The 17548-nt window shown below is 34.8% G+C and overlaps 1 protein-coding gene across 1 annotated transcript; it reads left to right on the top strand.

The window, feature by feature from the left end:
- The first annotated feature begins 11689 nt into the window (after positions 1-11689).
- Positions 11690-13147, top strand: LOC123955343 (hsc70-interacting protein-like). The gene has a single exon (XM_046027286.1). It carries the CDS (start codon positions 11775-11777, stop codon positions 12882-12884), a length of 1110 nt encoding a protein of 369 aa, XP_045883242.1. The 5' UTR covers positions 11690-11774; the 3' UTR covers positions 12885-13147.
- Positions 13148-17548: the final 4401 nt, after the last annotated feature.

Raw genomic sequence — 17548 nt, 5'->3', positions numbered from 1 at the left:
TTATTAAATGATAATTACCTATAGAATAAAGTAATAAATGAAAATATAGGTTTAATAGGACATTTTCAGTGATGAACTATTCATCTAGAATCAATGGAATCCCCATGGATTCTATTCAAAATATAAGCGCTAAGATTTGCAGAGCAAAATATATTATTATTATTGTCATGTTAGACCTAAAGAACAATTAATACATGATTGAAAATAAAAGTCTAATGAAATAATAAATGAGAAAATAAAGTTTCTGCAAGTTTTTTTTTTTTGGACAAAGTGCATTTATTACCAAATAGAAATAAAAGCATCATACTATTGTCAAAAATCTGGGGTACTTTTCTCTGTCATCAGGAGATACCAATGATTTCTTGTATGAATGACTCACATCAGTCATATAGAGCAGTATCTGACTGCAGGACCAGCCAGCCCTACATGGATGTTAGGCAAGAGAAACCCCCATGAAGTGGTAGCATTGATTCCTGCAGACAAGGAAACATGCCATGTTGCTTATAAGAGTTGAGAGGTTTTACTCTGTGGAAGACAGGTATGCCCACTCTCACCACTGTTATTTAACATGCTACTGCAAGTCCTAGCTACAACAATCACACAACAAAAAGAAATAAAAGGCATCCAAATCAGCAAGGAAGAAATAAAAATTTCATTATTTGCAGACAACTTGAAAACCCTAAATACCCCACCAGAAAATGACTAGAACTGATATACAAATTCAATAAAGTCACAGGGTACAAAATCAATGTACAGAAATCTGTTGCATTTCTATACACCAATAATGAAGCAGCAGAAGGAGAAATCAAGGAATTAATTGCATTTACAATTGCACCAAAAACCATAAAATACTTAGGAATAAACCTAACCAAAAAGATGAAAGGCAGGTACTCTGAAAACTATAAAACTCTGATGAGAAATTGAAGAAGACATAAAGAAATGGAAAGATATTCGACAGTCATGGATTAGAAGAAAAAATTGTTAAAATGTCTGTATTATCCAAAGCAAGCAGCACATTCAATGCAATCCCAAGAGCATTTTTTACAGACTAGAACAAACAATCCTAACATTTGTATGGATCCACAAAATACCCCAAATAATGAAAGCAACTTTGAAAAAGAAAAGCAAAGCTGGAGACATCACAATTCTAGACATCAAGTTATAGTCAAAGCTGTAGTGATCAAAAGAGTATGGCACTGGCACAAAAAGAGGCACATATATCAATGGAACAGAAGAGAAAACCCAGAAATGAACCCACAACTACATGCTCATTTAATCTTTGACAAAGCAGGAAAGAATGTATTCAATGGGAAAAAGACAGTCTCAACAAATGGTGTTGGGAAAACTGGACAACAACATGGAAAAGAATGAAACTGGACCACTTTTTTACACCATACACAAAAATAAACTCAAAATGGATTAAAGACCTAAGTATGAGACAGGAAACCATTTAAATCCTAGAGAAGAGCGCAGGCAGTAACCTCTTTGACATCAGTGATAGCAGCTTCTTACTGGATATATCTTCTTAGGCAAGGGAAACCAAAGCAAAAAGAAACTAGTGGGACTTTATCAAAATCAAAAGCTTCTGCACAGGGAAGGATACAATCAAAAAACTAAAAGACAATCTTTAGAATGGGAGAAGATAGTTGCAAAAGACATCTGTAAAGGGTTAGTATCCAAAATATATAAAGAACTTATCAAACTCAACACTCAAAAAAAAAAAAAAAACCCAAATAATCCAGTTGAAAAATTGACAGAAGACATGAATAAACATTTTTTTCAAAGATATACAGAGCTTCAACAGATACATGGAAGGATGCTCAATGTCATCAGGAAAAGGCAAATCAAAACTATAATGAGGTATCACCTCACACTTATCAGAATGACTAAAATCAACAACACAAGAAACAACAGGTCTTGGAAAGGAACCCTCATGCACCATTGCTGGGGATGCAAACTGGAGCAGCCATTCTGTAAAACAGTATGGAGTGTTCTCAAAAAGTTAAAAATAGAACGACCTTATGATCCAGCAACTTCACTCCTAGGTACTTACTCAAAGAAAACAAAAATTCTAATTCAAAGGGATACATGCATCCCAATATTTATAGCAGCATTATCTGCAATCATATTTATAGCAGCATTATCTGCAATCATGAAATTACGGAAACAACCCAAATATCCATCGACTGTTGAATGGATAAAGAAGATGTGATAGAGAGAATTATGCTAAACAAAACAAGTCAGTCAAAGAAAGATAAATACCATATGATTTCACTCATATGTGGAATTTAAGAAAGAAAACAGACAATGATTAGGGAAAAAAGAGAGAAACGGAAGCAGACCAAGAAACAGACTCTATAGAGAAGAAACTGGGATGGATTAAATATGTGATGGGGATTACAGAGTGCACTTGTGATGAGCACCAGTTCTTGTATGGAAATATTGAATTCCACTAAATTGTATACCTAAAACTAATATTACACTGTATTCTAAGCAACCAAAATTTAAAAAAAAAAAAGATGTGCGGCTCTGGGATCTAATCTCTTCTGAAACTGTGTTTATAAAAAACAGTAATGGCTCAACAGCTTTGTAGTCTGAAAACACACTTGAGCAGTGACAAAATTACTTATAAAACCTATTTATGCTAATTAATTAAGTCTTGCATATAGATTTCTTTTTTTGCTTTGGCTTCTTTTGAGTATAACTGACAAATAAAATTATATATATTTAAAGTGTATTGTGTGATAATTTGATATACACATACTTTGTGAAATCATTATCACATCAGGTTAAAATTAACACATCTACACCTCATACAGTTCTCTCTCTCTTTTTCGTGGTGAGAACATTTCAGATTTATTTTTTAGCAAATTTCAAGTATACAATACAGTATTATTAACTATAGTCACACCACTGTATATTAGATTAAGTTATTCTTCATATACATGAGACTTAGACATTTCTTCTCCAGCATCTCTCCATCTTTTCCACCTCCTGGACTAGTAACTCCATTCTACTCTCTATTTCTTTTGAGTTCAACCTCTTTTTTTTCTTTTAGATTCCACATGTAAGTGATATAATACAGTATTTATCTTTTTCTGCCTCATTAGTTTCACTTAACACAAGACCTCCAGTTTCATCCATGTTGCTGCAAAGGATAGAACTGCAACTTTATCTTGGTTGAGTAATATTTCATTGTATACTAAGGTGCTGCCACAATTATCAACATAGCAGAAAGATGTAGTAATATAATCTGAGTCATTGTTAAAAATTTGGGAATATTCGAGCAGAATACATAATCTTAGAGAATCTTAGTGAATCCTTCAAAATTTGTTCATTTTATTGGAACTCTATCAACATGGCCATATGTATTGATAATATTCCTAAGGAAGGCTAGTGTCTCTTGTCTGAATGCTCCTCTGTTTAAAAGTATAGTATAATAACCTTACATATGTGTTGCTAAAATCCAGACATGTGATTCATACTTTTAATCCTGTTTATGAATTCCAAACATATCTTAAGGAAATCATGGAGTCTGAAACGAAGTGTTCATTGTGAACCTTTACTAGCTTTCTATTGAAGGATTAAGATCATTGTCTTTAAAATTAGACAGATGTGTCTCGTTTTTACAATTAATTTTCATTTCCTTATAAATGTGTTTCCACTTGGGAAACATTTTTTCCTACTTTGATTGAGCTATTATATAATAAATATTTTACTTCCCTCTGAACATTTATAAGAAATGACCATCAAAATCAACTCCATAATATGCCTCATCAATAGAATAAAAGACAAAAGTCACATGAGCATCTCAATAGTCAGAAAAAAATTAATCAAATTTAACATCTCTTCATGATAAAAACCCTCAACAAGGGCGCCTGTGTGGCTCAGTGGGTTAAAGCCTCTGCCTTCGGCTCAGGTCATGATCCCAGGGTCCTGGGATTGAGCCCCACATCAGGCTCTCTGCTCAGTGGGGAGCCTGCTTCCTTCTCTCTCTCTGCCTGCCTCTCTGCCTACTTGTGATCTCTCTCTGTCAAATAAATAAATAATATCTTTTTAAAAAAAAACCCTCAACAAGCTGGGAATAAGAGCCTTCATTAATGCGATAAAGAACATCTATTAAAAAAACCCAAGCCAAACATGTTTAGTGGTGAAAGACTGAATACTTTCCTCCTAAAATCAGGAATAAGACAGTATGTTCCCTCTTACTGTTTCTATTCAACATTGTTCTAAAAGTTTCAGTCAGAGTGATCAGGAAAGAAATAAAATAAAAGGCATTCAAATTGGAAAAGAAGAAATAAAATCATATTTGCAGATGACATAGTCCTGTGTGTAGATAATTCTAAGGAATCCACAAAAATTAGTAGAGATTAATAAATAAATTCAGAAGTTTGCAGAATACATGCTTAATATACAAAATCAATTGTTTACATCTACTAGCAATAAGCAAACTGAAAAGGAAATTAAGAAAATTTCATTTACAATAGAAGCAATAAATAAAATACATAGAAATAAATTGTTCAAGCTTATTTTTATCAATTGGGAATCAGGTTAAAAGTTGCCAAATTTTCCAAGCTTACTTAAAAAAATCAGAAAGTCCTGATGTTAATGTAAACTCTCCCAATGTAAAATATTGAAAACTGATTCAACATTGGCCAAAGAACATGTTGGAAGTCAAAGATCCATCATGCAGGTAGCCATTTCACAACAGGGTATAATTTCTGATACAGTAATGTCTCTCACAATGTTAGTGATTACAGGGCAATGTGAGCACAGTATTAATTTATTTATGCTATCAGTATTATTTAGGTATCTACTATCGTGGTAACCATCAATATTATGGAACCCATGGCCGCCACCACTGGTGGTCCTGGGGCGCCCCGTTCCCTGACAAATTGCTTCCCAAAGGCAGTTCTGAGAAGACTGAGGAGGAGTTGGAGGAGGAAGATGGCGAGGAGCTCGAGGAGACCCTGGTGGAGAGACTGTGGGGTCTGATGGGGATGTTTCCAGAGAGGGTCAGACTGCCGCTGGAGCCACTTTTGATCTGTCCCTCTTTGTGGCTCAGAAAATATACAGGTTTTCCAGGACAGCCTTGTGGATTGGGACCACTTCCTTCACAATCTTGGTTCTTCCTGTTGTCTTTGAGACCAAGAGGTTGCAAATGGAGCAGCAGCAATTGCAGCCGCCGCAGATACTTCTAGGGCCTAACATGAGGCTCTCAGGGGAAAATGTTCTACCTTCACGACCTGGAAAGATCTAGATTGCTACTGCTATATGACTTGTCTTGGTGGGACAAGTTTGAAAATTCAGTAGTGTTTGAATTACTAGTTATTTGGATTATTATTATTTTTTTAAACTTTGGCACATTGATCTATCTAAGGAATTCTCCCCAGTGTCTCACAGAGACTCCCAACTTGCAACTGTGCCCTCCATGCTTTCCCATCTCTTCTGTTCTCACCCTGATACCAGAATGCAGCAGTGCAGACAGTTACTCCGGCTTTGGCCATCCTACTCCTTTCACTAAATCACTCATGACCGGAAGATCTCACTATCCCATTTTTGGAAGGGAGGGAGGGCCTGGAAGCAGTTTTAACCATAGGATGGGGACTGTGGAGGACAGAGCAGGAGCTCATTTCTTCTGCCCATTTTGACTATGAGAGACCTGTGAGTCTGTCTAAAAAAGAAAAAAAAAAATTAAGTGCTCAACTTTTTGTATTTGAATATTAAAAAACGGTTCCAATGGAAAAAAAATATGGAAACTTTACAATGTTCCAGGCCTGAATATTAACTCATTTGTGCACCAGTTCTATTGATCAGATCTTATTATCATCCCCATTTTACAGATGAAAAATGTGTACTCCCAAAAGTTAAATTACTTGGCTGAAGTCCCACAGTTATAACAGCTGAACTGGGATTTAAAAGCAGGCATCTGAAGCCAAAAACTCTTCACAGTTATGCTGTACAGCTCCTTTCTGCGTTCAACCTCTTCTGTGCAAGATCCCTGCTTTCAAGTCCCTTGGAACCTCCTAGAGAGAAGATATATGACAATTCCAGTGCAATGCGGTGTGTGCACTAAAGAAATACAGCCATAGGACAGAAAGGGAAGCACTTAACTTATGTGCTGTTGACAGTTTAGGGGACGTTTTTGAAGTACAAAAGAACTTGCTGGAATGAAAATTAGGAATAAATTATTTGAAGTAGAGAATGCTCAGAATGTGCAAAAAGATTGAAGAGTCAGAAAGTTACTTAGGAACTGTAATTATCACGATGTAACACAGAGAATGATGGGGAAGCACTTGGAAGTCTGATGAGTGACAGTTCAGGACAAATGACAAAAGATGCAATTAACTGTTTAAGGGGTGAAGAGCCTTTAAGATTTGTGTTTTAGAAGAAACACAATGGCATTAAGGTAGAGGCTGATTTGAAAAGAAAGCAAGGTAATCATTTAAAAAGTGACTATAATGGTACTGATGAAAGATGATAAACATTGAGAGAATAGTAAAAACTTAGCTTTGTTTTTCAGTGTGTGCTTTACTGGTCAATGATGGGGTGGTGTGTGTGTATATGTGTGTGTGTGTTTCCCCAATTACTGCTGCTCACACTTTCAAGATCTTAGGAAAGGATGTGAGTCTATCAAATGTTGGTTATTTATATTGCATGTATAACACATATAATCTCTAAATTAAATTGAAAAGGCATAAGTACTTTCACAGAACAATAATATGAAAGTGAACAAAAAATATTGATTTTAGATACTGAAACAAACACAATAATTACTAACATAGATAAGAATATAACAATGCCATTCTAACTTAAATGTCATACTTCTGTTGAGAAGATAGCTTTCACCCTCACCACTGGGAGGACTTCAGATCACAATGTAAAATTTTGTGAAATATATAAACCTTGAAAAGGTAAATCAGAATGAACATACAGAAATACAATTTAAAGTATACTCATTGGATGCTTGATTCATATTCCTTTTTATATAACACATATTACTGGGAATAGGACACCTAGTATGTAAAATTTTTGGTGAACAACACATTTCTAAAACATCTGTGGCGTTTTCATTAAATGCCCTTCTTTGTAAATCTTTAGGATTCCATTATGAGCTGGCATGGAACAAAAATAAAGGGTTTTGTTTTTTTTTTTCCTTGCAAAAGGAAAACAGTGCCACCTAATGTTAACTATCACTATTAATACATGTGGAAGTTTACATAATCATGCAGAAAAAAATGATCTTTCAAAATATTTTCTTAAAATAATTTTATGATTAAATTACAAATTTGATTTATATGAAAGGAAAACAAAACCTGTATTTCACATTATGCTTGGTAAAACATAAAATACATTTTCTAACATTTTCTTCAAACCCTTCATTTAACTTTTAACTTACATGAATTACTAACTAAAGCATTCTCTGAAAGTACATATTTGTATTATGTACTTTGCATTATATGTTGCATTAACACAGAAGTGTTTAACATATATTTGCTGGTTTGAATTCTCCTACATAAAAACTATTTGATTTCTAACTAGAAGTAAAATAATAAAATTAAGAAAATGAAGGAATACATATTTAGTAGTTTAAAGTTATAAACATAATGCATAATCACTACAAAAGACTGAAAAAAATTCCAGAGTAGAAGAAGAAATAAATGGTTTCATCAACCGCAAATAATTTTTTCTTTTTTTTCTAAACTCCAGACAATTTCCTTAGCAGTTTTGTTTACTGTTCTTTTTATGATCACAAATTATAAAAAATTATATAAATTTGCTTTTTTTATCTAACTTTCTTAAATATTTGTATTTTATTTTTAAATTTCCAAACCTTAATTTAATATTTCTATCATATTTATTCAAAGGGAATAGTATCATTTACTTAACCAATTTACTATTTTTGGGTATTAGGATGCATCATAATTTAGCACAATATAAAATTTTTTAAAACTAAAATTTAAATAATTCTATGGTGTATATATCTTTGCCATATGTACTTTTAATGATATATTTTTAAGATTATATCTTTATGCCAAAAGGAGAGAATTCCTGTAATTTCATAAAGTTGTTGATGTTCTTGTAACTTTTTATTTTATATGATTTTTTAAGTTTGAAAAATATCAATAAAAAGATATACTTATTTTAGTGTTAAGAAATCCAGAATCCCAAAATTATCATTAGTTATGAAAGTCTAAATTAAAACCTAAACCTTTGTGTATTAATTTACTACTATCTTGCTATGTATGAAAACGTGTTTTAAAGAAAAAAAATTACTTTCCTGTTTTTACTTATGCCCATGTGACTGAAAATCATTTAATTTGTTTTTATAGAAATTAACTTTATGGTCCCCATTTAAATGTAATTTGATTCCCTGTCATTTCTCTAACATAGTAAAACAGATCTAAGTTGGCACATGAGAAACATGAGAAATGTCTACGAGTACTAGATTAGGGGAGATGTGATAATCAATTTTCCTAAGACCATCCTTTTCTTATGGAATTGATAAAACAGTATTTATTGAAGTACAGTGTAGTCACTGTAGCACGTACTGATCACAAATATACAGCTAGATGAATTTCTCAGTCAAAATGCTCACTCAACTAGAAACAAGTTCAAAGAACTTTCCAGAGCTCCTTCTCATCTCCCATCAGTCACTATGCCACCTCTGCCCCGCCCCGCATTTCAAATCAAAGTTAATGGCTCTTTTGTCTTTTAACACCACAGAGGGTCAATTTATGAGTAGGATTCTACAATTTGTATATATGTGTGGTGAGCTTCCATTACTCAAAAATATCTAAGCTTTATCCATGTTGATGCAGGAAGCTGCCATGTGTCATTATCATTGGTCTGTAATGATGGTCCCTAACATTCCATCATTTAAACACACCAGAAGTTATTTATATATGCCACAGGTAGGGAAACTGTGCCTCATGGGCCAAATCTGGCTTGCCACTTGGTCACTAAAGTTTTATTTTAACACAGGCATGCCCGTTTATGTATTTTCTGTGGTTACTTTTGCACTACAGAAAAACTGACAAATTGTGACAGAGACCCTATGCCTTGCATATGTCCTAAATAATTTACTCTCTGGCCTTCCAGAAGAAAAAAATTGATGACCCCTGATCTATACTACATATAATTAACATTTAGTTTGTTTCTAGCTTAGACTTTTTTGTTTTTGTTTATTTTATTTGAGAGAGAGAAAGAGAGAGAGAGTACAGGAGCAGGGTGAGGAGCAAAGGGAGAGGGAGAGAAGCAGAGTCTACATTGAGAGCAGAGCCCAAGTGGGGCTGGTTCCCAGGACCCTGAGATCATGACCTGAGCTGAAGTCAGATGCTTAAACAACTGAGCCACTCAGGTACCCCAAGCTTGGAGCTTTTAAGTGTAGTGCTGCCTATGAAATAGTATTGAAAATTATTTTGGTAAGTATATAAACATATTTCTACAAGAGTTTATATCAAGGACTAGAATCCTAGTTGAGTGGATTTGAATATGGTTACTTTCAAATGATATTGGTAGAGAGTTTGTTTATTTGTTTGTTTGTTTTTAATGAGTTTACCAGTTTACATTAGTGTTCCAATTAATCTACATCTTTTTTCGGGCTACAACTTGGAATATCTTCTTCATTTTAGCCATTTTGCTGGGTGTGTAGCAGTGTCTCATGTGATTTTGATTTTAATTTCCTTACTAAGTTGAGCATCTTTTAACATGTTTAATGGCCATTTGGTTTTCTTGCTTCACAATATGCCTATTCAAATAAGTCTTTTTTTTTTTTCCTCTTTCCTTATTGGGTTGTCTTCCTTTTCTCTGTTGTAGAAATCTATAAATATGTAAAGGATGTGAGTCATTTGTAGATATGTTTGGTGCAAAATATCTTTTTCCTACACTGTGGTTTGCCTTTTCACTCTCTAAATTATCTTAAAAAAGTGAAGTTGTTAATTTTAATGTGGTGCAATTTATTCATTTTTTTCTTGATGTTTGGAAATATTGTTGCCCTTTCTGAAAAACTTTTGAACAGTCCAAATTCTTGGGGATATTTTCCTGTGTTTTCTTCTAGAACATTTGCTATGTTACCTACACATGTAGATACTGAAGGTGCCTAAAGTTGACTTTATCGTGTTGTGTGAGGTAGAAATCATAGGTTTTTGTTTTTCTTTTTTTCAGTATAAATATTCAATGTATCCAACACCACTTATTGAAAACATAATTCTTTCCCCCACTGCCCTGCAACATCATCTTTACCATATTATATTTTAATGTCTTTTGCTCCATATGTTCATGTTCCTAATATTTTTGGAATATCTATTATATTACTATAGTACTAATCAGTTTTAGTGCTTAAGTCTCAACATTTGGCAAGAGAAGTAACCCTACATAATTCCTCAAAATTGATTTAGTATTTTTAAATAAATATAGTAATGTTCACCAAATATTTTGTGTACTATCTTTCATCTATCTGCCTTTTGAAATTAGGCTAGGTCATGTGATTTGTCTTGTCGAACAAGTAATAAGCAGACGTGTCACTTCTGGACCAAAGCATTAAAGAAGAAAAGTGTTTCCTTTTAATTAATACCAGGTTGCTGCGTGATTATTAATAATATACCTGAATTATTTATTCCAAAACAAGGCAATGGAGACTTGAATGGTGTTTGCCAGATGGATTTTTCTTTGTCACCTACAAAACGAACCTCCAGTTAAATAGAGTTTTGGTCAACCAATCTGGCAAAACAAAAATGACCAAAAGAAATCTTCTCCCAGGACAAAAAGAAATAAGATAATCAGGTACACACAGTTTCATGTAGCTTACTTCACGTTTTTCAAGAAAAAACACAATCTCAAAAATCAGTTTGAGCCAACTCATACCTTAATAAGAACAATTCTACTGTTACTATGGAAACTAATATAGAGAGGCATCATGTGTTCGTGCTCTCATCTCAACCCTTCCAAATCCCCAGAGCTTTGGACATAGAATCATAAAGCAATTCCAGCCACCAAAGTTATAAAATCTGATGAGAAGTGATGGGTATGCTGAGTTGGCTTGACCACTGATCCCCACTTCACACCGAGACAAGGTAGCAAGTGCAGCAACTGAAATTCATAGGTATATAGAGAACAGGAGTTCTCAGGATGAGCTATAAAAGGAAACGTGTGAAGTGAGAACCCAACATATGTTACACCGAAACTATTGGCAAAACAAACTCAGTCAATTACTGCCTCTCAAACCAACTCTGTATTACATTAAAGGGGAAAAAGGTAAGTGTTTTAAAATAAATAGTTCACTGACAAAAGCTTTTTAGGAAAAATGATTGTACAACTTATAGGGATTAGTAATTAATAGCGTTTTGCTTCCTATAGTTAAGGGAGAAAAGGTGAAAACACAAAAATATCTCTGTACATACAAAAAGATGAAACTGGAGTTTAGAAAATTAAGTCATCTTAATGAGGAGGATAGGAAAAAGATTATTAAAAAATTTTTTAACAAATGTTGCATTATGCAGTTTTTCACATATATAGAGACATATACTTTTATATCCCTCTGTTGATCTTTTATCAACAATAAAACGGGTAAAATACATTAACCCATTAGTTACTTGATAAATATACTTTGTGGATTCAGGTATCTTTTGAGGACGTCTTTGACTGGACCATATAAATTTAGAATCACCTATTTAGGTCTGTTCCCTTCCACACGATCACGCTGAGCTAGTACCCGCGCCTGGAATCGGGTCGCAACCTCAGCCTCGCTTGCCGCCTGCCACTGCCTCTGGACCATGGACCCCCGCAAAGTGAGCGAGCTTCGGGCTTTCGTGAAAATGTGTAAGCAGGATCCGAGCGTTCTGCACACCGAGGAAATGCGTTTCCTGCGGGAGTGGGTGGAGAGCATGGGGGGTAAAATACCACCTGCCACTCATAAAACTAAATCAGAAGACAGTATCAAGGAAGAAAAACAAGATAGTAAGAAGGCGGAGGAAAACATAAAGGCAGATGAACCATCAAGTGAGGAAAGTGATCTAGAAATTGACAATGAAGTTGTGATTGAACCAGATACTGATGCCCCTCAAGAAATGGGAGATGAAAATGTAGAGATAACCGAGGAAATGATGGATCAGGCAAATGATAAAAAAGTGGCTGCCATTGATGCCCTAAATGATGGTGAACTACAGAAAGCCATTGACTTGTTCACAGATGCCATCAAACTAAATCCTCGCTTGGCCATTCTGTATGCCAAGAGAGCCAGTGTCTTCATCAAATTACAGAAGCCAAATGCTGCCATTCGAGACTGTGACAGAGCTATTGAAATAAATCCTGATTCAGCCCAGCCTTATAAGTGGCGCGGGAAAGCACATAGACTTCTGGGCCATTGGGAAGAAGCAGCACATGATCTTGCCCTTGCTTGTAAACTGTATTATGATGAAGATGCTAGTGCAATGCTGAAAGAAGTTCAGCCGAGGGCCCAGAAAATTACTGAACATCGGAGAAAATATGAGCGAAAACGTGAAGAGCGAGAGATCAAAGAAAGAATAGAAAGGGTTAAGAAGGCTCGGGAAGAACATGAGAGAGCCCAGAGGGAGGAAGAAGCCAGACGACAATCAGGAGCTCGGTATGGCTCTTTCCCAGGTGGCTTTCCTGGGGGAATGCCTGGTAATTTTCCTGGAGGGATGCCTGGAATGGCAGGGGGGATGCCTGGAATGGCAGGAATGCCTGGGCTCAATGAAATTCTTAGTGATCCGGAAGTTCTTGCAGCCATGCAGGATCCGGAAGTTATGGTGGCCTTCCAGGATGTGGCCCAGAACCCAGCGAATATGTCAAAATATCAGAGCAACCCAAAGGTTATGAATCTCATCAGTAAATTGTCAGCCAAATTTGGAGGTCAAGCATAATGCCCTTCTGACAAATAAAGCCCTTGCTGAAGGAAAAGCAACTTCGATCACCTGATGGATGTCGCAATAATACAAACCAGTGTACCTCCGACCTTCTCATGAAGAAAGCTGGGGTGCTGTGAAGAGAATCCCTACCCCTCCGCACCCCCATGCAACTGAAACATTCTACAATGGTTTGCCATTAGGGTATTCATTCAGATAATGTTTCCTACTAGGAACTACAAACTTGAAACAATTTTTAAACCTTAAAAATATTTAAAAACATATTAAAAGGGTGTGTTGGTCCCTACATTTTTCTTTACTAATCATTTCAGTTTTCTTCCTTTGGATTAATTTGGCAAGGAAGATATTTCAATGTGGAAGATTCATTGCTCAGTTATAACGAGTGAAATAAAGGTTTATTAGTGGGAGGCAAATGATACATTAAAATAGATGAAGTTTGAGTTGGAAAAAAGAAAGAATCACCTATTTATGCTTTAATTTATATAAGAGCATAATTTATATATTTATTTATTTTATTTATTACATGTTATATTTATTTATAATATTATATGTTTATATCTCATATATAATTGATATATATATCAGAAATATATATATATTTCTCCAGAAATAAGTGAAATGTGTCCCAACTTTTCCTCCTAGGATTCCTATACTAACATGTACAGGGGCTCTTCTGATCACTTATATTTGCATGTCATTGTAAAGCAGAAAGTGATGCAAGAGAGCTTAACTAACCCTTTTAGATCATCTGATCAAATACACATTAATGATAGAATTTGATTCTGCATTTGGAGACACCATCAAAGCCTTGCTGTGATTAAGCAAGTATTAGGAGAATCATGGAAAGCTTCCAGGTTAGAAGTCTACAACCCAGATTCTCAGTCTGCCTAACTGTATGTGCTGATAAATCCAATTCAATTTTTTCAACACTTACTGAGTACGAAAAAACATAAAAACATAAAAAGCCTATAATCATTAATACAGAGGTATTAGGTAGAAGGAACATCATGAAATGTTAGGAAATACTTTTTTTTTAAAGATTTATTTATTTGACAGATAGATATTACAAGTAGGCAGAGAGGCAGGCAGAGAGAGAGAGAGAGAGAGAGAGGAGGAAGCAGGCTCCCAGCTAAGCAGAGAGCCCAATGTGGGGCTCCATCCCAGGACCCTGGGATCATGACCCGAGCTGAAGGCAGAGGCTTTAACCCGCTGAGCCACCCAGGCGCCCCTGTTAGGAAATACTTTTAAAGAAGACGTTGTTGTGATATCAGAGATGGTTTCAGAGTTGCATTTTTTCAGGGTGCTAGAAGTATAGATGAAAGTGTGTTAATAGAGAAAAGTAGAAGAAAATTTCAGATAAGGGAACATCATGAACAATAACAGAGTATATGAAATACTAAAGGATTTTTTAATTTAATTTTTCTTAGTGTTCCAAAATTCATTGTTCATGCACCAAACCCAGTGCTCCAAAATTCATTTGTTTATGCACCAAACCCAGTGCTCCATGCAATACATGCCCTCCATAATACCCACCATCAGTCTCACCCAACCCCTTACCACTCTCCCCTCCAAAATCCTCAATTTGTTTCTCATAGTCCACAGTTTCTCATGGTTTGTCTCCCCCCACTCACTTCTCTTCTCCATTTCCCAGTGTCTTCTGTGTTATTCCTTATGCTCCACAAGTAAGTGAAACCATGTGATAATTGACTCACTCTTCTTGAGTTATTTCACTCTGCATAATCTCTTCCAGACCCATCCATGTTGATACAAAAGTTGGATATTCATCCTTTCTGATGGATGCATAATACTCCATTGTATATATGGACCATATCTTCTTTATCCATTTGTTCTGTTGAAGGGCATCTTGGTTCTTTCCAGTTTGGTGACTGTGACCATGTCTGCTATGAACATTGGGGTGCAGGTGGCCTTTCTTTTCACTATATCTGTATCTTTCACTACATCTGTATACCCTAGTAATGCAATTGCAGGGTCATAAAGTAGCTCTACTTTTAATTTCTTAAGAAGTCTCCACACTGTTTTCCAAAGTGGCTGCACCAACTTGTATTCCCACCAATGTAAGAGGGTTCCCCTTTCTCCACTTCCTCTCCAACACTTGTTGTTTATTGTCTTGTTAATTTTGGCCATTCTAACTGGTGTAAGGTTGTATCTTAATGTGGTTTTGATTTGACTCTCCCTGAAGGCAAATGATGATGAATACTTTTTCATGTGTCTGTTAGCCATTTGTATGTCTTCTTTGGAGAAATGTCTGTTTATGTCTTCTGCTCATTTTTTGACGTGATTATCTGTTTTGTGCATGTTGAATTTGAGGAGTTCTTTCTAGATCTTGGATATCAGTCCTTTGTAGTGTCATTTGTGAATATCTTCTCCCATTCCATGGGTTGCCTCTTTGTTTTGTTGACTGTTTCCTTTGCTGTGCAGAAGATTTTGATCTTGATGAAGACCCAAAAGTTCATTTTCACTTCTGTTTCCTTTGCCTTTGGAGACTTCCCCAAACTACTAGAACTCATACAGCAATTCAGTAATGTGGCAGGATACAAAATCAATGTACAGAAATCAGTTGCTTTCTTATACACTAACAATTAAAATATAGAAAGGGTAGAGAATCAATTCCATTTGCTATAGCACCAAGAAACACCATAAGATACCTGGGAATAAACCTCACCAAAGAGGTAAAGGATCTATACTCAAAGAACTACAGAACACTCATGAAAGAAATTGAAGACACAAAGAGATGGAAGACCATTCCATGCTCATGAATTGGAAGAATGAACATTGTTAAAATGTCTGACTCTCTACAATAATCTATACTTTCAATGCCATCCCGATAAAAATTCCACTGGCATTTTTCAAAGAGCTGGAGCAAACAATATTAAAATTTGTATGGAACCAGAAGAGACCCCGAATTGCTAAGGAAATATTGAAAAAGAAAAACAAAACTGGGGGCACATGTTGCCTGATTTCAAGCTTTACTACAAAGCTATGATCACCAAGGCAGCATGGTACTGGTGCAGAAACAGACACATAGAGCAGTGGATCAGAGTAGAGAGCCCAGATATGGACCCCCAACTCTATGGTCAAATAAGCTTTGACAAAGCAAGAAAAAATATACAGTGGGGAAAAGACAGTCTCTCCAATAAAAGATGCTGGGAAAATTGGACACCTCTGTGTAGAAGAATGAAACTTGACCATTCTCTTACACCATAGACAAAGATAAACTCGAAATGGATAAAAGACCTCAACATGAGGCAAGAATCTATTAAAATCCTAGAGGAGAACATAGGAAATAACTTCTTCAACATTGGCCACAGCAACTTCTTTCAAGATATGTCTCTAAAAGATGTTTTTCTTAAGTCAATCTCAAGAAAGACTTTCCCTACTTCAAATTATTATATATCAACATTCAGTGTTTCTATTCTCACATCACTGTAAATTTTGGAAACTCAGAGTTACTTCTATACTTTCCTTCAAGGAAAATTAATTTTGTTTCCAAAATTAAATGATCCAAATTTTACTACTAGATTACATTACTGATTCATACCTGCTTCATAACATTTACATTTCTTTTCTGCTTATCAACTTGACAATATTTTAAAGATATTTTGTAAATTCAATACTTGATTTTAAATCTCACCTTATTTCAAAATCTTTAGCAGTCTTCCTTTCATTTCCTTTTTCATTTGAAGTGGCTGCATGTTTGATCCGTTCTTGAATAATGAAATACTGCACAATATTTCATTACATTCAAAATGCAAAAGTTAAATCTTTTAGAGATGTCAAACATTATAGGTGAAATATCAACTGATATACAATGTATTTTAATAGTTGTTAAAATTTCAGACAAAGTTATATCTGTTATTATAATTATTTAGAATACACATAATAGATATAGAGACATAGCTTGTCCTATTTTCATAATGAAAATTTCATTTTAATGCTCCAAAAACATTAACATCACTAACAATTAATCATAGACTTAATGAATTAAAACTTTCACTTTATATATTTTTAGTATTATGAATTGTAATTCTATAATTTGTAACTTTAAAATCTATATCTTGACTGATGCCTTATTCTGGAATAAACAACTAAACTGATTGGTTTGAAATCTCAAGCCTTACATAGTTAAGTCTCAGAAAACTTTCCAAGGTATACCTTAATTTACTTGCATAACTCTGGGATAACTGATTCTTTTAAAAAGGTCTACAAGGTTTTTAATCATCTTGCATCTATGAATTGACAGGAAACATCATTAATTCTTTTCATCTAAACATCTAGTATTCCATGAATTTTTAAATCAAGCAGATTTTTTTTTCTTTGAAGTCTTCCAAAACTAACTCACCTATGATGATCCAACACCCTCTGTGATTACTATTTCTTTTAATCAACATGTGCCATGCTCATACAAAATACATTCCTTTTAGTCAGACTATACTGCCACAAACTGTAATATAAGTCAATCACTAAACTAGGCACAATCTCAGTGCATTTCATTTCCATCCTCTCACACACTTACCCAACTGCCTTAGCAGTAATGTTAAAAAACCTCCGGTGTATATTGCCAATATGTATGTACTGCCTGTGTACGGCCTGTGACAAGCATTCATACTATTTTACCATTCTAATTTAACATATAATAAAAT

Source organism: Meles meles, chromosome 13, assembly GCF_922984935.1.
Source record: "Meles meles chromosome 13, mMelMel3.1 paternal haplotype, whole genome shotgun sequence".
Taxonomy (NCBI): domain Eukaryota; kingdom Metazoa; phylum Chordata; class Mammalia; order Carnivora; family Mustelidae; genus Meles; species Meles meles.
The sequence above is the reverse complement of the archived record's forward strand: the minus strand, read 5'-3'. Positions and strand labels throughout refer to the sequence as shown.

Bases quoted from the DNA above. Each gene is read 5' to 3' on its own strand.
- LOC123955343 (XM_046027286.1), top strand. From the start codon at position 11,775: ATGGACCCCCGCAAAGTGAGCGAGCTTCGGGCTTTCGTGAAAATGTGT.